The sequence below is a fragment of the Capricornis sumatraensis genome, chromosome 1 (genome assembly GCF_032405125.1).
Source record: "Capricornis sumatraensis isolate serow.1 chromosome 1, serow.2, whole genome shotgun sequence".
Classification (NCBI taxonomy): Eukaryota; Metazoa; Chordata; class Mammalia; order Artiodactyla; family Bovidae; genus Capricornis; species Capricornis sumatraensis.
This window is the reverse complement of record NC_091069.1, coordinates 206,075,757-206,099,816: the sequence shown is the minus strand read 5'-3', so window position 1 is coordinate 206,099,816 and position 24,060 is coordinate 206,075,757. Positions and strand designations below refer to the sequence as shown.

Here is a 24,060-nt window from a genome sequence, read left to right as displayed (position 1 = left end):
TGGGGTGTGTGTGTGTGTGCATGCACGCTTAGTTCTCAGTCATGTCTGACTCTTTGCAACTCCGTGGATTGTAACCCATCAGGCTACTCTTTCCACGGGATTTTTTGGGTAAGAGTCCTCGAATTTTTCCATTTCCTTCTCCAGGGGAATCTTCCTGACCCAGTACTCCACCAAGTTCAAGAGAGATGTGAAATGTCATCTCTGGCTAGATACTAGGTCTGTACACACACGGTCTGCTTTCCAGATTATCACAAGCAACAGTTTACCAAAGAGTTCCACAGCTTAACAAACTGCTGCTTTCAGCCTGCTATGTCTGTGTTGTTGTTGTTTTTGCATCCAAATTCAAGTTACACCACATGCTTTCTCTACTTTGCAGAATCACCACTTTAAAAGTACCAAATCAACCCTCACCATTGTCACTAACAACCTAACTCCAGTGAAAATGGAACTAACTCTTGCTTACATGAGTCCCAAGCTGGTATTTCTGGTTGGCTTTGGACCCAGCAGCAAGGTCTGTAACATACGATGACAAAGGTACCCAGGCTAGCAGACCTCTGTCTTCTGTTAAATAGGACTTCTAGGGTGGCCTTGAGCATTTGCATCTAGCTGGAACAAGAGAAGAGAGCAGTCAGAAACAGACGCACTAGTGACACTCACCTCCACTCAAATTCCACTAAGGAGAACTAACTACAAGGCTCCACTTCGACAAATGCAATGATAGGTGAAATGAAGTGCTCAGTTAGGCTCCCACTGTCCAGCAACATCTCAAAACCACGCTCAAAAGCCTTCATAGAGAGGAGTCTCTGCCACAGTAGTAAGGTTGTTTTATGTGCATTCTGTTTTTAAAATTTAAATCTCAAACCTATGAAGAAAAATTTTTATCATTTTTATAACCTATCTGAAAAAGAATGAATATCCATATATGAATAACAGAATCACTTTACTGTACACCTAAACCTAATAAAGTTGTAAATCAACTATACTCTAATAGAATTATAAAAATAAATAAGTATAAATAGTTAAAGGTAGTATCATGAACCAAATCTCTAGTGCATCCTGGATTTCTGCTTCATTTATGCAAAAACACTGCTTATAGAAACAATGTTGACTCAAAAGACATAATTCCAAACGTGTCTTTGTAGAGAAATCCTGAAATGTACAAACATAGGACTTTGGAATAAGGAACTTAAATAGGATTCGTCCAACCCTTCACTGTACAAATGAGGACACTGAAGTTCCAGAAAATTGAGATGACAGGCCAAAAATATAATGTTAGTGAAAAATATATCATCTTTCATTTCCTTTATATTATAACATTAAGGTGGTCACTTGAGGCATCAAAAAAGAGACGGAAACTAGATTTTTGATCTCTTAAATTTCGGGTTCAGATTAAGAGATGATCACACAAGGAGCCAGAAAAAAAGTAGCTCAGTCAGTAAAGAACCTGCCTGCAACCCAAGAGACCCAGATTAGAATCCTGGGTCAGGAAGATCCGCTGGAGAAGGAAATGGCAGTATTCTTGCCTGAAGCATCCCATGGACAGAGGAGCCTGGCAGGCTACAGACCATGGAGTTGCAAGAGTCGGACACAACTTAGTGATTAAACCACAGGGAGAAACAGTGCTCTTACCAGCAGACTTTCAGTAGACCCCCTTTCCCACCCTAAGCATGGAGTCGGCCTCAGGACGCACATCTCAACTTACCCCATATAGGGTGTATCTGATGCCATCCTGAGAGAAAATATCTTCTTTACAGAGGTCCAAAACACTGGCTTCTAATAAAACTTGCCCTAAAGTTTTCTCTGTATCTTTCAAGGTTTCCAGGTTTTTATTAACCAATTCAAGAGACTTCTCTAAACCTCACCCCTGAAATAGAAACTGTTTATTGTCTCAGACCTTTGATCTCCCAGGTCCCATTTCCTAATGTAATAGACTCTGTGCTCTAAAATATCCCATGTATTATAACTGTGTGAAGTCAATGAAACCTAACTCCTAATAACTTTGAAATTATATCATATATATATGATATATTAAGCTTATATATATATATATAATATATTAGGCTTTTATAAGAGTTATTAATTTGAAAATATTTTTATCCCACATATATTGTATACTGTTGTGAATTTTAATGGTTTCATATAGCTTGGCAGAGAAAATTATTTCATACTTACTTTATTTCATAAATAAATAAATACACACATATATATTATAAATACATTCCAGACACTTCTAACCTTTGTAATATGTAACTATAACAACCACTGAGTTAATTGCAATGAAGGTGAAGACTAAGGTTTTAATCTTAGAAGTGCTCTGGCAACTATGTGCCTAGAATGGGGAAAGGAGATATTTTAAGCTTGAGTCCACACCAGAAGGCTACTCTCTTTTATAAGGAGATTAAACCATCTCCTTTTGTAAGGCAACTAATGCCTACCAGATGTAGAGAATGAAATTGGCAGAGAAAACAGCAACATTGCAAAGTTGGACTCCACAGTGGGAAAACCGAAGCAGACATTTAACAGATCTTACTTAAGAGAAGCGTATATATTAGGAACATATTATGAAAACGTATACTTAAAGTGAAACCTGGACAATCACTTTATTACATTACTTGATGTTATAAATTCCTTGCTATTTCATTATCCGACTTTATTTTTTCCACTGGTTTACTATGTTTCTACCACTGGTAAATTGTCAGTTTGGTCAGGTCAGAGACCTTGTCAGTTTTGTTTACTGGTTTACCCCGGTGGTTCAATGGTAAAGACGCCTCCTGCAATGCAGGAGACAAGTTTGATCCCTGGGTCGGGAAGATCCTCTGGAGGGAGAAATGGCAACCTGCTCCAGTGTTTTTGCCTGGGAAATCCCTTGGACAGAAGAGCCTGGCGGGCTACAGTCCATGGGGTCACAAAGAGTTGGAGACAACTGTGCCTGGAACATAGAAGCTCAGTAAGTATTTGTGGAAGGGACGAATGAATCTCCAGAGCAGATTAACATGTAACACATGGAAGAGAATGTATAAATTTATCTAACCCAAGAAAAACACCTGAAAATAAAACTACTGTCCTCTTAATAGTGTACTATGCTCTTCTTTCTAAATTAAGGAAACATATTTTTAAATCAGTTCCATGATGAAGAACAAACTTGTGATATATCACTAACATATATATTAGCATTCACTGTGTTATATCTATGTAAGAGGCAATTTACAGTCTAGGAAAGCTAGCATTACTTTTGATTATGTTATGGTTTGAAGCCATCACAATTCGTTGTAAAGCTCTCTTCATGTGGTCTTGAGTATTGCTCTAGGTTTTGCTACAGACGGACATCTAGACATTGGAGACCAGACAGCATGAAGTTTCAGGGGAAAATCTGCACTACTTTAAAGGACTCAGTGATTATGGTCACAGTCTCCTGATACAGACAGTCCTGAGCTCAAATTTGAAATACGGTAAAGACTCCATACTTATTTGTTATGCGTCCTTGACTGCTTATATTGTGCTTGAGCTTCAGTTTCTTCATCAGGAATATGGGTAATAGTAGCTCATGGATCTTTCCTGCATTTATCATAATGTCCAAAAAGTGCTGACTTCAGTCCTTGACACAAAATCAGGGCTCAACAAAGGGAAGCCATTATCATTAAACTCTGCAGAGAATTGCCAGCACAAACAAAAGGACACTTTACATCACTAACATGAAAATAGAAAAACTGTGAAATGTTATATAAAGTCATTTGAAAGTAGTATTGTTGGGGGTATTTACATCTGACATCAGAGGAAGTGTGTTACATTTCATATTTGTAGATTACAATCTTGGCTCTAATCTTCCATTAGCTCAGTGTTATAAAATCATGGACAGTCAGGCTCCTAAATTACACTAATTTAGCTGCCAATTTCATGTATAGGAAAGCTTTATTAAAAAGTTCTTGTTGCTTCTACTTTCTTTCACAGGTTTAAGGCATCAATCAAGAACAAATTGATATGTATTGAAACAAGGCAACTATTAAACATAACACATGGAATGCCAAGTTAAAATAAACTAAATATTCAAAGTTCATTTACTATCATAGGTACCGGATCTCGGTATCTCAAGTGGCACCCCAGAGAGGTACCAGCACATGCACTCTCTCTTGACTCAATTCCCCATGGTCTGGATGAAGGTGCTATACTTGGGAGTCAGATAGTTCGGTTTTGAAGGAATATAGAGACTTCTATATCTAAGATATCATAGATAGACTGTTCTAATATATTAATATTTTATGTAAGTTCACTGCTTTTTATTCACATATACCTTATAAAACTACAGAAAGCACAAAAACACTTAATGCATAATTTCATTTATTCATCGATACAGATTAATACAGCCACTGTTTAAGACAGAAAAAGATATATAGAAAAATAGTTGATGATATTTTGCCAGTCAACTATTTTCCAGGAATAACCTTCTATTCTGAGGCTGCACTTTCTATTCACAGTGAATCTAAATCTCTTCCCTTCATCCTTTGGGTGTCAGGATTTGTCACCCTTCCCATAAGCAAAATTGAATCTAGGAAAAGAAAAAAAAGATCTTTAGGAATTTCTGGAGAAAGAAATGATGATAATCAATTCTTCTTAATGTTTTAACAACCCATTTAGTCTTTTTACTTATAAAGTAAACTGATAATGTCTAATAACAAACAAACACTTCTAATAACAAAAATAACACTTCTCTAAAATAGATGACTATGTCATTATTAATCACTTTTTGATCATTTATGAAGTATATTAACATCCACAACAGCTTGTCATGGAAAATGCACTAGTTCTGTTTTTCATAAAGGAAAGCAAAATTAAAGTGACAGAGAGGTGTTCTTCTAAATATAGAGACTCAGTCAGGCAAACATAGAGTAATAAAATGGTGATAAGCATAGGAAACGCTTTAAATTTAGGCATTAGCAGTCATCTCTTTATGCATGTAATATAAACCCTTGGGGTTAAAAGTGCAGCTTCTCAGTTCCCCTCCTTCAGCTCTGAATCAAAGCTTACTGCTAAAGGCAATATTTTCACATCTCTCATACTTTACATCCTCACCAAAGTGATATAGTATACAGCATAAATGTAAACACCTGTTTCCAGCCATTCTGTGTTTTTCAAGTGAAAAGGAACTATGAACTAGAGGACAAAACAGAAATAACTGACATGTCAAAAACCATTCACCTTTCTTGCCAGCTAGGGTAAGGTAAATAAAATGGCTTGAATGGCTCAATGTCGTGTTGCTTTGGGTTACCTCCTTTAAACACATAGATAATAAAGATTCATTTCAAAAGTTACAAAATAAAATTTTACATAATTTTAAAGTGAATGAACATTACACTTACAAGTATTGAAATAACAATGGCAGAAATGAAGTAAAAAGGAACAGCCTTTCTTCATGAACTCTTTATTGTTCAGTCCAAAGACACAGTCTTAAAAAAGCCAGTTAACACAGAAATAGACATAATCCCTAGCAGGTTTTTTTTTTCTTCTTTTTATGATTATAATTAATAATACTTTGTCACAAAAATCTCAAAATAATTCCAACAATACAGGAAAACAAATACTCCTTTTTTTCAGATAAATATGCATACATAAATAACTTCCCCAGGCTGTATACTGCATTTAGTCACAAGAGGAATCAACAATAACTCTTATATATTTGTAATTCTATGGCATTAAAATGCTTACCAGAAATGCTTGTTTGAAGAGTTTTTAAAGTAACTAACCTCATAAATTGAAGACAATAGTTTAAAATTTTAAACTATCAGAAGTATATGACAATACATAAAAGCCATTTGTCCAAGTCTTTTCAATCTGCTTTTCTCACCAAGGAGAACCACATTTTGAATTAAGTCTACAAGCAATCACCAATCTGCTCACTACTAAACTGGACAGATTAGTTAAATCTTCCTTGACATAGTTTCAATGGGTATAGAGGCAGGCTGAAGCAGATTCATTGTTGTTTCCACTTTTCATGCCCCCTTCTTAAAGAGGTATCCCTCATATTTAATAATATAGCTATAAAACATCTCTGTCAGAAGCAGTTTTTTAGTTCATAATCTAAAAAATACAATAGCATAACCAAAGCTAACAGCCTAGAAAAAAAGATTTTTTTAATGAATACCCTGCAGTCCGCTTCTCCCCTCAACCCAGGACCTGAAAAACTTCTAAACACAATATTTTGTTGTTGTTATGTATGGAGCACTGTCAGTTTCAAAACCAACCATGATTCACTACTTTCTGGAAAATGGCACATTTCATGTAGCATTTTTCACAACCTTCTTCAGAAAGTCTGTAATGCTGTCCTATACCCTCATCCTTAAAGAAGAAGAATTGTTCTTCATTTCCCTGGAAGTCTGGCTCAGTAAAAGGTTTGGATGAGCATACTGAAATGTATATATAATAGGAAGTTAAATACTGATAGGAAAATATAAGTAATGTATGGATTTTACATAAGAAGGTTGTTTTACCAAAGGAATTTTTAAAATCTAGGTAAAAATTGGTTTTACTAAAACTAAAATCATTCATTCTCATACTTCAGGAACTGTCAAATGAATATATTTTATATAAATCATTATGCCATTTGGTAGTTCACTGGTAAATCACCAGCTTCATTAATCCCAAAGATTTCTTCAGTTCGTTTGTGAAAGGAAAAATAAATAAATCACTGAACGAGTATTGTCTTAAGATAATCGGCCATTCTACATTATATATGGCAACAATTTACATCCTCCTATAAATGAGTGGCCATTCATTTGAAACAATACTTTAGGGGAGTTAACCCTAGTTTAGAAAGTCTCATTACAATAAAGATCATAAAACAGTGGAAATTGTCATTAAGGGCTTGACACTTAAGCATTATCACAAATAAGTAAATAAGTGAATTCATTTGAATTTTCACTACAATTTAACCGATAGCTATTACATATCCTTTGCCCCTCAGTCATCAACTTGGAAAATAAAGAGTCAGATATTATTCTAAATGCCATATTTCCTTGAGCATTGATGACCAGTGCAGCTTCAGTTCTTTCTGTTCTGCATACTCAATAATTACATACTAATGGTAAGAAATTAGAGATATCCTAAGGTTAAGGATGTGTAAATCAAATGACATACGACTATGTCGTAACACTGATTCATCCCCTATAGAATTGAAGCCTCAGCAAATCTGAAACTGTCCCATTGTTTCCAAGATGTAACTTTCAGAATGGTCATTCAGTATTAGTTTTACACAACCTAAAAAAAGAGACTGATATATCCCTTAGGGGGTAAATAATATCAGTATTGCTAGTTAAACTAACAGATTCAGTTTCTGAAATTAACTATGTCTCTTCTCCATGTAAATCAATTCATTTAGAGAAACTTTTCCACTTTTCTTCCTTCCTTTATGTATATTTATTGATGTATTCACAATGAACATCATGTGCCAGGCACTGTGTCACAGGCTTAATATATTCTTTTATTTACCTCTATGAGATAATGGCTTCACTGGTGGCTCAGAGAGTAAAGAACCACCTGCAGTGCAGGAGACCTGGGTTTGATCCCTGGGTTGGGAAGATCCCCTGAAGGAGGGCATGGCAACCCACTCCAGTATTCTTGCCTGGACAATCCCCATGGACAGAGGATCCTGGCTGGCTACAGTCCACGGGATTGAAAAGAGTCGAACACAACTAAGCACAGCCCAGCATGACATAAGTACTAATATTATGTTCAAATAGAGGGTGGGAAAAATATAGCTTAGAAAGTATAGTGACTTGTCTTAGAATTATTAGTTCATTAAACTGGTCCTTGGACCCAAGTCCAAACGTTCAATCTCTAGAGATACTGATATTAAGTGCAGGGCACTTTGCCAAATTCTGAGCTGGATACAAAAATGAGTAAGATATTATCTCTTTTCCAGTGGTATACAGTCATCAGGTTATGACTCCTGAGGAGTCCTAAATATATACTTAAAGAAAGCTTCCTCAGTATCCACACTTCTGGCCTCTTTCATTTCATAAGATGCAAAAACATCTATCCAGACCATCTGCGTTCATGTGTCCACCATGTCTGTAATGCCAGTCCAACTGACTACTACCCTCACCTTTTGTACCTAATTGCATAATCTTCTAGAATTGCCCAAATTAGGGAATTGGAATAATGTTTGATCCCTCCTTGCCACTCAGAGCCTATAGCTAGTCACTAATTCTTGGAATCTACCTAGGAAACCTTTCACAACTGTGCAAATTCCGAGTTCTACTTCCACTGAAAGAAAGTTGACTTCTGAGACAAACAGGTCTTATTTTCACTCTGCCACTTTTCAGCTGTATGAATTTAGGCAAACTACACAACTCTCTTTGAGTTTCTACAGCTTTATTCATCAAATATCTGACTTATTGGATGGTGGTAACTGTACAGATTGGTATTTAACATCACCAGCACCTATACAAATTATCTTGGCAACTATTACTAGTACTGATCTATATTAGGTCACTGACATCTCTTAAAACATAATGCCTAGTACAAAACAAGCACTCAACAAATAGTCACTAAAAAACTTTGGAAAAAACTAAAATAAATTCAATAAATGGAAAGAACAAATGATTTCAGACTGTCATTTGCAGCTGGAACAGACTGTGATTAACAGCAAGATTCTAACAGATTCAATAGACTAGGTCTATTGAACTTAAACAGTTCCCCCAGGGAATTCTCAAAAAGGTACCTGTTGGGTTATTCTTCATAATAAACAGAAATGGATGATTTGCTATAAATTGATTCCGTGACAGACTCATGATCACAGGTGTGTTTATGCCTATGAAATAGAGACAAGAGTTATTTAGATGTTCACATTGAAAGATCAGTAAAGAAAATATATCCATAATAGTCACAATATTTTTTGTAGACAGGAAAGGCCATTTTTGTTTGAGGAGTTGACATGTGGAAAAATAACCATTTTGTAGATACAGAGAAATTTGGAATAAATCTAAAAATTGAAGAGCAGAGGAAAGATATTGGATTATTCATGGAATAATTCTAACTTCACACTTTATGCTCAATGAAGAAGAAAGCCAGATACTAGATTCAATTTAGTGAAAGCAGCTGAAAATGTCATCTTTTAAGCAGTAACTTTCTGCTCACTTTTTATTTACATTAGATAATTTACTTGATAATGTTTGAACTCCTAATTCCTATGCAGGTATCTTGTAAATCCACTGAGGAGATGCCTGAAAGTCAAAATACTCACACTAACAAAGGTGATACATCAGGGTCACTGCTGATCCCTTAATGATTGTTACCTCCTCTTAGAGAACTCTATACTAAAAACAAGAGGCCTTGGGCTACGGCAGATCTCTGAACCTGAAGTCAGGAAATATGGTTTCAGTCCAAACCCTACTGTTTCTTACTAATATGACCTTAGGCAAACCGCTCCACACATGGGTCTGTTTTATCACCAACATAATGAGAGGATCAGACAATGATGTATAAGGACTCTTCCAGTTCTATGTAAAAGCAAGTGGAAAATTTGTCTTCATGAACTAGCAACTTCACACCAATACCACCTTTGATTTCTCTAAGGATTATAATAGCCCATACAGGAGCCCTTTAGGAGATGACAAAACAGTAGGGAGCCCAGTGTGCCCCACCCAGAAGTCAAAATCCATTGGCATTGCTGCTAGCTGCTAAGTCACTTCAGTCGTGTCCGACTCTGTGCAACCCCATAGATGGAAGCCCACCAGGCTCCCCTGTGCCTGGGATTCTCCAGGCAAGAACACTGGAGCGGGTTGCCATTTCCTTCTCCAATGCATAAAAGTGAAAAGTGAAAGTGAAGTCGCTCAGTAGTGTCTGACTCTTAGCAACACCATGGACTGCAGCCTACCAGGCTCCTCCACCCATGGGATTTTCCAGGCAAGAGTACTGGAGTAGGGTGCCATTGCCTTCTCTGATTGGCATTACATAGCATTATAAATTAATCAAGAAATTAATAATGTGGATATAAATTTAACAATATGACTATTTAAAAGGATATATCTTTTATATACTGGCTAAAATCCAAATAGTCTGAAAAATTAAAATACGTTTACGAGGAATTCATTAAAGTTGCCTTCCCATTTTTAATTGAATTTAAGGCTTTTTCTCCAATTATTTGTTGAGTATTACTTTTATGCAGCATAGATACTATTCAAAACGCCACTTGTTCAAGGAGATATAAAAGAGCGGCTCCTAAACTGTAATGTTCACACAAGTCACCAAGAGACCTTGGAAAATGCAGATGCTGGATCAGTCAGTCTGGAGTTGGGCCCGAGCTTCTGCATTTCTAATAAGTTCCAGAATGATGCTGATGCTGCTGGTCTATGCATTATACTCATAGTACCAAGGATAAGCTGCAAGTTGCTGGAGAGCCGTAGTTCTCAACCTTTAATGCACATTGTCATCACTTAGGAAAACGTAAGAAAATACTGAAGGCTAAATCTCATCACCAGAGATACTGATTCAATATTTTAGGGTGTTCAATATTCAATTGGATATTCAATATTCAGTATTCTAGGCTGGGCACAGAATTTTTAAAAGCTTTTCAGCTAACTCTCACACGCAGCTAAGTTTGAGAGCCACTGCCATAGACACAACAACAAGAATCAAATTAGAAAAAGAGGAACTAAGAGTACAGAGGAAGAATGAAATGAGTGAATTCACTTAAGAGTGAATATTCTTGAGCAATCATGATTTCAGGTTTGAGCCTGACTGCTATTGGGCAGGTAATTCAGTTCACAAATAAATAGGTATCAGTAGATATCCGTCCCTTCTCTCTCTCTCTCTCTCTCTTTTTTTTTTTTTTTTTTTTTTTTTTTTTGCCTTAAACTCCAGCCACACATATGCATAAATAGCTTAAATAACCACTTTGCCCTTCCTATAGTGTACTGAACAGCAGGAGGGGAAAAGGAGGTCAGAGAGCCACAAAGTGCCAGCATCCTCATGCTCATTTTCCCCATTCCTTCCTTCTGGCTTCCTGTGACATCATTTGTCCTACCAGTTGATGTTGCAACTTCACTGCCTTCTTCATTTATCTCAAAGAAAACTTGTTGCATTACTCGGGAAACATACACCTCTGAAGAATCTGTTAGAAAACATGAAAGTGCATTTAAGGGTTAAAACTCAGAACCATTACTTATTGGATCCCATTACATTTTCAAATGAACAAAGAAAAAGGGGAAAAAAAATTCTTTCCAAGTTGGTTAATTTTCTAGAGATAAAGGTGGTTTAGGTTTAGTTCTTGCAGAGATGATATAGAGAAAACATGAAGAGACCAAGTTTAGCTCAGATATGAAAGGTAAAGATAGAAAGGGATCAACCACAAGTCAGGTACCCCACTAAGTGAAATATTTCAGTGGACCAAGGGTTTTGCTCCCCTTCGTCATGGTCTACAGATAAGATGAAAAAGGCTTTACAGATATGAATTAATCCCACCCTATGTTTTCAACCTCAAAGCCAACTTGCCTTTTAAATTCTGTATTGGGTTTTGATCTGAGTTTAGAACAAAATTTACTTTCCTTCAAGACTGGTGAGGTGATAAAAGTCTATAGGGCTTTTGTGTCATCTGTTCCAAAATCACTTCAGAGCTAGGCTTTAAAACCTGTCAAATTTCTCAGTGTAAGACAGTGTCCTAACAACATTTTGTTCTGCTGTGGAAACAAGCTGAGAGAGAAGGCCCCACTCATCCCCTCGGTGAAACTGATGTATGTGTGAAGCCTTTCTGATATAGTGACCTGTGGAGCATCTCCTTGAGAAGGGGGAAGTGAAACCGGAAGTTCAGAGGCCATCTGCCGTCTTTGCTGTGGCAAGACCAGATAGACCTGACAACGTTCCTCACAGAAACAACAGAAAGGTGGTGGTGGGTTCAGTGAGGGCGAGAGGGTGGAAGAAAGCAAGGCGAGCCTTAACACTTGAAGAGAGAGGAAATAAAGGTGTTTTGTCCCTCTTGAGAGAGAAAGCTGATGTGATGCAGGTGGACTCCATCAAGACAACCGGATTTAGAAGAGTTTATGAAGAAATAGGGCTACTCTGGTGGTTCAGGTGGTAAAGAATCTTCTGTAATTCAGGACGCTGGGGTTCAATCCCTGGGTTAGGAAGATCCCCTGGAGGAGGGCATGGCAACCCACTCCAGTATTATTGGCTGGAGAATCCCATGGACAGAGGAGTCTGGCAGGCTACAGTCCATGGGGTCGCCAAGAGTTGGACATGATTGTGTGACTAACGCTTTCATGAAGAAATAATTTAGTCAAGGGGAACCATCTCCAACAGCTTACAGAAAAGTAAAACCCCTCAGGCAAGATAGAGAGAAGTCATCAAAGGGTGATTTGCATAAAAAATGGCTTCCTAAAAATAACTCCAGACTGTGTGTGTGTTGTCTGGGCCCTTGATTACCTCTGATCCCATCTTCTACCCTCCTTTCCTCACCCAATAGCTCCAGCTACAAGGTCAAGCATTAAGGCTTTAGTCTCATCTGTCCCTCTGCTTAAAATCCCTTTTCCCAGAATTTACCCTGATTGGGTCCCCCTGTTACTTAGGTCTCAATAAAAATGACACTTCCTCAAAGCAATCTTCTCTTTCCACCGTGTCTAATTCTGCTCTTATCTGATCTAATCTCTTTATCCCATGACTCTATTTTAGTTAATTCATACCATCTATCACCTCATCATTTAATTAATTAATAACTTGTTAATCGTCCATCTGCCCTAACAGATGTAAACATCATTAGGAGAGGGAATTTGTGGATTTTATTCAACTCTTGAAAATTGCCTGGCAGATAGCTAGCTGACTTATAATAAATACTTGCCAAATAAATAAATCAATGTTTAAGAATATGTCCAGTGATAGAAACAATTCAGATGGAGAAAGGGGGGCATCCATATCATGAGCGTGGTTAAACTAAAATGCAGGAGTGTGGTCTTTTTAGGTCATGCAAATAAGCACATTTTTTTCCCCACAACTGCCTAGAATAAGGATTTCCATATAGAGCACAGAGTAGATGACTGAGCGGCCCATACAAAGAATGAAGACCAAATAGCAGATTGGGAATGAGTGGAGAATTTCATGCATGCAGTTTACCACTGGCACCAAACCAAATGAGCCTTTGGCTAGTATAGTGAGCAATTTGACCTTCTGTATTCCATCTTCTACAGAGGGGGCACGGTCTTAGAAAAAGAACAGGACCTGGAAGATGCTAGATTAGAACACAGGATCTGAACTTCATCAACTTACTGATTTCTATACCTTTTTAATCATTTCTTCCCTTAATTCTCTATGAAGATTTCAAGCATGTCTTCATCAAGCTAAGAGGATAAGAAACTTCCAGTAGCTTTGCTAGAAGATGTGCAAGTAAATATTAATGTGCCATTTGCTCAATTTTCTTTTTGCATTTAACATTTACTGAGTATCTACTATATAGTGAAAGTCACTCAGTCATGTCCAACTCTTTGCAACCCTATGGACTATACAGTCCATGGAATTCTCCAGGCCAGAATACTGGAGTGGGTAGCCTTTCCCTTCTCCAAGGGATTTTCCCTACCCAGGTATAGAACCCAGGTATCCCACATTGCAGGTGAGTTCTTTACCATCTGAGCCACAAGGGAAGCCCATCTTCTATATAACAGATGTTGAACAAGGTGATTTATATATGTCCTTTTATTTCTGCCACTGGGATATATTGTGTATTTAATAGATTAGAAAATTGAGGTTCAGAAAGGCTAAATATTTTACTAAGGGTGACATAAGTCAAATATTCATCTAAAAGTTGCAAAAATAACTCTTTTAAAAACATTTCATTCAAAATTTGTGGATGATCTGAGTATAAGATAGTGTCTCTTTTGTGTAAATATCCCATAGCAGTAGCACTGGACTGATCCACAGTAGCCTTTGTGTTGTTTTAGTCACTCAGTCATCTCCAACTCTTTGAGACCCCACAGACTGTAGCCAGCCAGGCTACTCTGTCCTTGGGATTTCCCAGGTAAGAATACTGGAGTGGGTTGCCATTTCCTTAGCCAGGGAATGTTCCCCACCCAGGGATCGAACCTGCATGTCTTGCTTGGCAGGTGAATTCTTTATCACTGAACCACCACAATAGCCTTTAGCAAATGCTTATTGCACAAAAAGTACTAATAGCAGGGAATTAATTCACTGTTCTCCTAAAGACTAGAAATAGTGCCAGCTTTGGCTGTGGTTGTTCTATATCAAGCAATAAGACAGAACCAAAGTCTTTAAATCAACTCAAAGAGTTAACTCAGAGCAAAAAATGTTGGACACTTATTCTTTTCTGTTCAGGGTTATTCTCTTATACAAATTCTCTTATAAAGCATTTTGGGTTATTTTATTGATGTAAAAGGAGATTTTATAGAAGTCACAAATTGCTGGGAATTTGCAGAGCAAGTGGCTGAAGTGCCCAAGATATAGCAAGTGAGCTTCCGAAGGCCAGGAAGAAATTTAAGAGGAAGAAGTGTTTAAAAAATGGCTTGGTTTATTTCAAGTTGGTAAGGTGGCTGCATTCCAGGGCACACTTAGACAGAATCCTGTTGCAGTATTTAATTTTGACTGCCTCATTCCTGATGCTGATGAAATTGTCAAAGAAGTCAGATCTATCTGTCAGTGTGAGAACAGGCAGCTAAATCATGTGTGAAGGTGATAATGAACATCTATGTCACCTGTGTACTCCACCCACCTCCTCCACCAGGAAAACTCATTCATTCTGTTCACTTACCCACATAATTGATAAGTGAATAAGTTAATGAATACCTCTCCAAAGCCCACATTTTATATAGGAATACACAATAATCCTAGGTTAGGATATCCAACCCCATCAGACAGACAAGCTTGTATCATTAGGACTTTATTTTTTCTTTATAAAACAGAAGACTGAATTTAAAAGAATTTAAAATAGCGGGATAATTTGTCCCTCTTCGTCCGTTTTTTTTTTCTCTTTAGTTATTTTTGAACTAGTAGGTACTGCCAGGATGAGAAATAAAGAGTGTCTTGGGCTTTGTTGTGAAAGAGAGCATCTTAACCATGCACAATTTCCCAAGTGCCAGTTAGTATAAAAGCTCCATCTCTGATGTGTTGTCAGTCTCAAGCTAAATCTACAAGCTGCAGCCTTACAATTTCTAGACTGTGTTCATCATCCAACAGCTTGCAGATGCCTATTTCACGGGCTCTAATATTACCAAATTAACATTTGCAAATTGGGAGTTTTATTAGCTCTGCTTAGATGAGAGCCTCAAATTTGTAATTCCCAATATTCAGATAAGGAAATACAAACAGAGCTGGAATAAAAGCCCCATATAATACTTTTCCTACATCGTTTCATTGTAAGTGTGGTTAGAAAGCTTATCTAACATTCTAACATGCTGTCTGACTCTCATTAGGTAAAACTACTTAAATGCAAAATAGAGTGCTTGTTTACAGACAGCTTGACACGATGATGACATTTCTGGGGCCAAATGCTCTTTCAGTTTTAAGATCAGTCAGTTAACACAGTTTCTAAGAGGACATATTTACTTGATAATATAAGAATAATTTTTCATATTACCTGTTATTCCAGAAAGGTCACAGCCACCACTAAATATCTCAGTTATATTCAATGAATACAAAGCTTCTTTGAAGTCTAATTTTTGTTCTATTTTAAATCTGCTTAAAAAAATGAAGAGGAAAATTTGTGAAACATTGTACACATTAGCTATCAAAAGGGTTTCTTTTTAATAAAATGGATGACTTGGAAGATATTTTATTGTGAAATATTTTGTTTTCATTATCCTCATTTTTCACACCATTTCCCCACTACTCCACTGAGCAATTTTGAATTGCTAATAACTTGCTTCCCAGATAAATGGTTACTTGGGAAAGGAGAAGAAAATACTCTATTTTTTGAGGTAACAATTACCCAACAAAACAGGGTAAGAGTTCTAAGTTTTCGATTATTTGGCTTCTTCCCTAGAACTGTAAAACTTCCCTCCAGCAACTGTACACACTCAGGTTTTGTTTTTTTCACATCATCCAAGATGGTTCCTGGCAGGCATCCAAGATCCAAGATGAGGCAGAAACAGAAGCCAACAGTTCATTAAAAAGATCGCTGGCTACTGAGGTACAGAAAGGGGGCATTAGTAGCCTATGAGCCTTTCATATCCACTGTCACAGCTGATGTGACTTCCTTCAATTTACAGACATATCTAGCTTTCCAATAAACCCTGTAGAAGAGGTAAAAGACTGAAGGGGGAGGGGGACTAAGTTTCTTTCCAGTAAAATAGAGTAAAAAATTATAGGAGGGGAAAAAAAGAAAGAGCTTGCCAATACTTCTAATGCAAGGCCCTCAGTTAAGACTCTAGGTCCTACGCAAGTCTCCAAGCATCACTTGCCTGAAGAGGGAACTTCACCAAAGAATCTCAAAGATCCTCTCAGGCACTGACCTTCTATGATTCCATGTTAACTGCAATCTATGACTCTCACCTTCCATTTTAATAAAATGGAAGGAAAAAAAAAAAGCTAGATTATTGACTTTATAGATGCTAAAAGCATCTATCTACATTTTATAACCAGATTGGAAATTTTGTTCATGAAAGAAAAGAGTATAAAGTCCTTCAACAGGGAGCTAAGTCTGTTTCCGACTTCAGGGAAATCCCAGGACTTGGTTCCTGCCCCAGGAGCTCTGTCTGTTCCCTTGCTGGACCTTTGCCTGGTTGGTACCTTCTGGTGTGGATGCAGACATGATTGCTTAAGCACAGGAACCTTGCTTAGCTAACAGGCTCACATCTGGGGCTAGAAATTAGCTTGCACAATCAGTCTAATTAGATTATTTTTTTAATTGCCAAATACTGAACAAGCTTCTTATAATAATTATAATTTTTAAAACAATGAACATGCTGTAGCAAAAATTTACTGGGCCTAAATGATTTCTTGGCAAATTATTATGTACTTTTGGAAGATGTTATTTCATTCAGAACCCTAGCTAACTGGAATTGCATAATTCCAGAGCATAATTGTGCATAATTGTGGCACAACTCACAATGTGCACGTTAAAACCTACTGATAATGAAAATAACTTGTTTTATGCCAATCATTTTCAACTTCTTTTTAACTTCCTGCTAAGAAAGATAATATGTAGCATGATGGTTTTGAGACTTTGGGGTTGTGCTTTTATTCTGTTTTAATTAGCACACTTTTTTTTTTTACAGAATGGAGTATGGGCTTCTAAAAGGTGGAGGATAAATGTTCTAGTCCATCTGTAACTTGACTATTTTTAGTATAATAGTCCAATGATTTGGGAATAATGACAAGAATACTGCAAGACTTATTACAACCTCTAATAAGGCCTAATTATACCAGAGAGTCATTTAAGTAACAGTCTTACTCATAATATAGTGCAATGAAACCTACAGAGATAGAAACCTATTCAATCATTTAATAAAATATAATCTACAGCCAATTTCTAATTAGCCATAATTATTGGAGCCATGAACAGTCAGGTGTGAATTAGCACTTCCATGTGTTAGGTTCTTAATATAGATTATAATTTTTAATCTTCACCAAATACCCTGGGAAGTGAGCATTATCATTCCCATTAACATATAAGAAAGTGTAGGTTTTGAGGAGGTTGATTTCCAAGGACAAGATAGACAGGGCTAGAGTTCAAACTCAGGTCCATTCCAATTAAAGCTAATGTGCTAACCTCCACTGCCTTCTAGTCAAAATATAATTCAAAATCATAATCTCGATCAATTCATATATATGCTATGCTGTGCTGTCGCTTCAGTTGTGCCTGACTCTGTGCAATAACCCAACAGGCTCCTCTGTCCAGGGGATTCTCCAGGCAAGAATATTGGAGCAGATTGCCATGCCCTTCTCCAGGGGATCTTCCTGACCCAGGAATCAAACCACATCGCTTATGTCTCCTGCACTAGCAGTCAGGTCCTATACCACAAGCACCACCTGGGAAGCCCCAATACATATATGTATAGTGTTTATTATGTACCTCCTCCAAATTTTGTGAATCTTAATATTTATTCTAAATGTGGTTCATTTTCTTTCTTTTCCCTGACCCTCCTCTAAAATTGTCAAAAGAATACAGCTAAAGCTTAAAGAATGAGCAGCAAAAAGACTCAATAGACAATTACCAAGTAAGCAATCATGAAATGAAAGTTTTAGCATATGTAAATATTATAACACCTTCTTAAAAGGCAGCAATTTACTGCCATAGATGCAACCATTGTGCTTAAAGCGGTCTCATACAAGTTCAAGCTGCATAAAACAAAGGATAACAATTTAGAATTTCTGTTTGAAGAAGGATTCACTCCTGGTCTGCAGGCCCTACTATGGATTTCTATTGTCTCTCCTCCTTTATACACAGGACTCTTATATGACAAAATGTCTTTGGCTGTTTTCCTTCAAGGTCCCTATCCTTAATTGTTTGGAATCCCAGTTTTGATACAGTGGCCTTGAGCCGTCACTGAAAGGTTCAGGCTTAGAAACAACCAAACCAAGTCTTAGGGGTGCCCACAAGGATAAAAAATAACACAATCTTTGACAGTGGTCAACTTGGACTATTATATGAGGGCATAGTAGTTTCTGATCACTTTCGTGTGTGTGTGTGTGTGTGTGTGTGTGTGTGTGTGTGTAAGCTCTCTATCGGCCTTGAGAGCTGAATTAAAAATGCTTTCTGTCACATAGGAAACCTATCTGGACAATGTTCAATGTAAACTTGGATTCTGCTTTGTATCAGTGTATGATAGATTAAAGTAAATGAACCTTTGTAATCACCACTGCAGCTGGTCATAACTTATCTACTCTCACACCCAACCTCATTTTCCCTGAGGTCATATTCTCTCACACACACACCGTTCACACTCATGCACTCAGAGATCTGAAGCTGGCCAACCTGGGATGGATTACTAGCCCAGCAAGAACATGATGTCCTGTGGAATGTGTGATCTCTTTCGGAGTCTCTGTGTCACCGCTGCCTCACGTAACTTACCCAGCTGCTCATCATGTCACTGGCCATTTGCTCTGTTCTGCGCCCTCCTTCATGCTTGCCCCACTTTACACAAGCGTTTCCTGACTCCTGCAATTTTGCCTCTGCCATTTGCTAACTGTATGACCTCTGGCAAGGCATTTACCTGTCTACATCTCAACTGTAACCTAAATGTTAAAAATAGATTTCTATCAAATTTATGGTGGTGATTAAGTGAGACATGGCAAACAGGGAAAGCAATCCACTATAATGGATTGTCAAGAAAGTTTAAAGCTGAATGAGAATAATAATAATAAACAATACCAACATTATAAGATATACTGAGTACTAAAAATGCAGCAAACATGTTCTCATAAAACTCCTCGCAACAACCCTAAGAGGCAGGTATTGTCAGTCTCTCATTTAACAGTAAGAGAAAAATCTTAGGCAAGACAGTTTTTCAGTAAGGAGATGACAAAGCTCTTGGTCTACAATATTATGTTCTATTTTCCATAATCTTGTTTCAACAGTTGATAAAAGATACTGTGAGATGTCACATCAGTCAATATTTTTAAAGAGGGATGCTTCTTTGAAGAACTGCGGCTCTTGCTTAGTCATCACTATGAAAGTGAATGTAAAGTGATAGTGTTAGTTCCTCAATCGTGTTGGACTCTTTCTAACCTCATGGACTATCATTATAGGCAGATTCTTTATAGTCTGAGCCACCAGGGAATCCCAGTTATCACTATACTTTTGAATAAAAGTATAGTATTTAGCAAGTTCAAAGACTCAGACTGCCAAAAACTTAATGACAACTAAGAAGACTCTCCCTAATACTCATAAACTTGCTAATAATTTCAACAGCCTCAGGGACTCTGAATTCTATTCTACAATCCTAGAAGTCCGTGGTGCCCAGATTAAGGACTGCTACGAAAGAAGAAAATAAGTCAATATCTTCTCATTTTCCTATAAAGTCAAACTTAAAACCTCAGAATAATCTATTCCTTCTTAGCCCGTATGTATGTACTTAGTCATACACTTCAATAAATGTCTTTCTGCTTCACCTGCCATTTACATTCCCAGTGAAGCTGCTCCCTTAAGCACTCACTACTGAGTGCCTGAATTGTTGCAATAGTTTCTTAACATCTTTGGGGCTTCAGTCTTTCCCTCTCTAACACATCCCAAACATCATGACTATTCAAATTAAAGCAACAAATTGAGCAGCTACTATTTTTCAGATGCATGCACTGTGATGATATCAAAGAAAGGAAATAGGCATAGCTTCGGACTCAACAAGTTTACAACAAGCCTAGTTCAAATCCTTCCTTTCACTGAAGCCTTTGTTTATACAGTTCCAGTCTCTGGTGCTTTCTCTCCCTTCTCTCCTCTCTGTTTCCATGAACCTTGAAGTTCTTACTTATACCATTCTTTCAGTATTTAATTATTAGTAAACTTGTGCAAATCTTGCACCACCCCACCTAAGTGGCAACTATCTTCTCAATAGGAATCCTGTCTATCATTTTGCGTGTCTCAGTTCATTGTTCATAGTGGGGTCCCAATCAATCTCTGCTTTTGAACAGGAAATACATTTTCTAATAAGTAGCAAACCAATAGTATCATGAGGATATGAACCAAGGGAAATGAGAGCTAACCTGTCTCCCAGAACTTAACTGAATGTCAATCAATTTACTTTTTGACTGACAGTTTCCTTATCTGTGGAATACAATTTATAGCCAAGTCAGACTGTAGAATTATAGCATTTCGTATTAAAATGTAAATATTAAATGCTTTACAAAGTTAAAATGGATGTAGATGAAAGTTTCTTGCTTATTTACCTTATTTACATGTATTAAATGATCAACTTTGCACATATACACAATCATAAAAACACAATCTCAAACCTTTTCTTATGCAGTGAAGAATCTGATACATAATAAGGGTGTGTTAGACTCATCAACCTAGGAAATCTAACTCTTAAGATGCTTATACAATTTCATATTAAATTTAGAAAAAAGTAATGTGATTATTAGTATACAACTGCAGAATAATGTCTAAAATTAGGTATCCAGTATGTTACAAATAGTAAACATAGAAACCATCCTAGTGTTTTTAGACTATGCTCTGTCCTATTGGCCTCAAATCTAAATGAGTTATGCATCAAAGCGAGGAAGAACTGTTTGTATACTGTCTCTAACAATAATTATAATCATTCACACACTCTTGCCTACTGTTGCTTATATACAAGCATTCTTATGATTAATTTTCTTTTCATGACATTTACTGAATTTTGCCATCAAAGATGCATTTGTTTATTTATTTTTACAGTGACAAAATTTTGCACAGTAGGTGTTAAGTGTTGAAGTGCAGATATAATTAGGTTGAGGATGTGAAAAATTTAATAGACAAAAATAGCAATTAAAGAAAGTTGGGACATCAGAAGGGGGAGCCTACATGCTTTGTGAAGATAATAGCAGAGCCCAACCAGAAGAAGAAAGACTCCTCCTCCTTACTGGGAAGGACTCAGCCAATGAAAAATCATGGATTCCTTGTTTACTACAGCCCTCCCAACTTTCTTCTCCTATATATAATCATTCTCCTTCCCTTGCCTTTGGAGGACTTGCATGTGGCTTGCCATAGTTATAGATTCCAAAGCGAAATTCTGTTGACCCCAAATAAACCTATCTTTGCAGGAGAAACATCTGGCAATCTATCTGTTTCAGATCAAAGGATCACACAGGAGTAGAGCCAGTTCTTTATCCAATATGACTTACAAGAAAGGAGGAAACCACTTAGAGAAAGATGGCCACATGAGGGAAAGATTGGCATGATGGCTCTGCAAGAAGAGGAATACCAAGGATGATAAACCACAGCCAGAAGCTAGGCAGAGGCAAGGAAAAATTCCACACAATCTCCAAGAAAGCATGGTCCTACTGACCCCTTGATTTTGGACTTCCAGCTTCCAGAACTTTGAGAAAATAAACTTATGTTAAGTCACCTAGTTTATGGTACTTTGTTACAACAGCTCTGGAAAACTAATACAGCTGACTAATCTATTTTGTCAAAATCTTTAGCTATCAGTTTGAACCATAATTCATTCATTCAAATATAAAAGGATCACAGCATTGAATAATAAAATATAAAATTGTAAGTTCACCCAAAAGTTTTTATTGAGCCTGTACAACTTCTCCTCTTCTGCACTGACCACATATTTTGAATGGGTAATTTTCTTTTTATTGAGAGAAAGCATTTTGAGGGACATGTATTTCAGAACTTTCAATCCATGATCTGAGCACTCAGGAACCTTAATTCAATACATGCATCCTGATAGAATAAAATTATTCATGAACTTAACACATAAGCAGATCATGCCTTTAAGAAATCAGAAGACTCATCCTTTTAGAGAAAATGGAATACATTTTAAATGTAATGTTGTATTAATGTGACTGAATAATTGATAACAGAATTTTCAGTCTTGTGAATTTTAAAAATCTCATTTTTATTTCTCTAGAGGGAAGTTTCTCAAGAAATAACTGATATCCTATCATTCGTTATGCTGCATGGATGGGAAGGAGGATGGCCTCTCTGAGATCCTCACAAGGAATGAATCCGAGAGTGACTAAGAAATTGAATTCTGATTTCTGAGATATTTAAAATTAGATAAATGGAAATAACATAGAACCTCTTTGACTATATTCATGTAATTTAACTCAATAATATTTATCCAGCATATACTATTAATGTGTGTGCATGTGCTAAGTCACTTCAGTTGTGTCCGACTCTTTGTGACCCCATGGACTGTAGCCTGCCAGGCTCCTCTGTCCATGGAATTCTCCAGGTAAGAATACTGGAGTGAGTTGCCATCCTTCTGACAGGGGATCTTCCCATTTCTTATGTCTCCTGCATTGAAAGGTGGGTTCTTTACCTCTAGCACTACCTGGGAAGACCATACTATTAATACACACCATGAAATGTGTTAGGGACTTCGGAAGCCAAAATGTTGCAAGACACTGTCCTATGGACTGGACCATAAGTCCATTGACCTTCTGGCCTGCCACTGTCACATAACTCACATTTTAATAAGACAGACAGGAATGTGATGAAGAAATGAAAATGCAATGTAATGCAGGCTATAGTGTAAATCTGCATAAAGTATTATGGAAATCAAAATAAGGAATGGTTGATTCTAACTGAATATGTTGGGAAACCTACATGTAATTTATTTAAGGGAACCCTGAAGGATGAATGAGAAAATACTGGTTAGACACCATGGAGAAGGGCCTGACCAAGGAAATAGGAGGGATGGAAGTTAAAAAGTCAGAGGAATCTTTCTCATTTGGTACTGGCTGAGCAGATATCTTCCAAACAAAGAAAATAAGTCACTTATTTAGCATTTTCTACTTGTTAGGCTTTGTGCTGTGAATAGACATATGTAATGAGATAACGTAATGGAAGCTACCACCACATTATTAAAAAAATCTTTGGTGTCTGGAATTTGTAACGAGGGTTGAACTCTACTGCTATAGATTCTAATCGTAACTAGGAATCTAGCCTAAGAGGGGATGGAAGAAAATCTGGCTTATCTTCTTTTTATGCTGGGAAAAGTTGGAGGATTCTGAATGCTGATAGAGATGGGAAAGGTATCCCTTTAGGATTAGTGAGCCCTGACATCTTGATAATGGTAAGCTAAGGACAGTAACAGACAGAAGACTCCAAGTACAAGAAATGGCCTACACCAGGAATATTCATCCCTGGAAACAGGTTTTAAATTACTTTGCACCTCATAAGCCCTTTTTATTATTATATTTTAGTGGTGTTAGTCATGTCTGACTCTTTGCAACCCCATGGACCCCTACCAGGCTCCTCTGTCCATGGGATTCTCCAGACAAGAGTACTGGAGTGGGTAGCCATTCCCTTCTCCAGGGGATCTTCCCCACCCAGGTGTTGAACCCAGGTCTCCTGCACTGCAGGCAGATTCTTTACTGTCTGAGCCACCAGGGAAGCCCCATATTAGATTTCAGTAGCTGCCGTCTATGGGGTCACACAGAGCCAGACATGACTGAAGCAACTTAGCAGCACCAGCAGCA

General features: G+C 37.2%; 1 protein-coding gene across 1 annotated transcript in view; it reads right to left on the bottom strand.

Moving 5' to 3' along the window:
* Positions 1-4,393: 4,393 nt before the first annotated feature.
* The window catches only part of SERPINI2 (serpin family I member 2), a 35,823-nt gene continuing 16,156 nt past the window's right edge, over positions 4,394-24,060 (bottom strand). Inside the window, exons 6-9 of the mRNA XM_068982674.1 lie at positions 15,566-15,663; positions 11,018-11,104; positions 8,714-8,803; positions 4,394-4,543 (exon numbers count right to left, since the gene is read on the bottom strand). Coding sequence (XP_068838775.1) covers positions 4,467-4,543; positions 8,714-8,803; positions 11,018-11,104; positions 15,566-15,663 — 352 coding nt within the window. The 3' untranslated portion in view covers positions 4,394-4,466. The remainder of the gene's footprint in view (positions 4,544-8,713; positions 8,804-11,017; positions 11,105-15,565; positions 15,664-24,060) is intronic.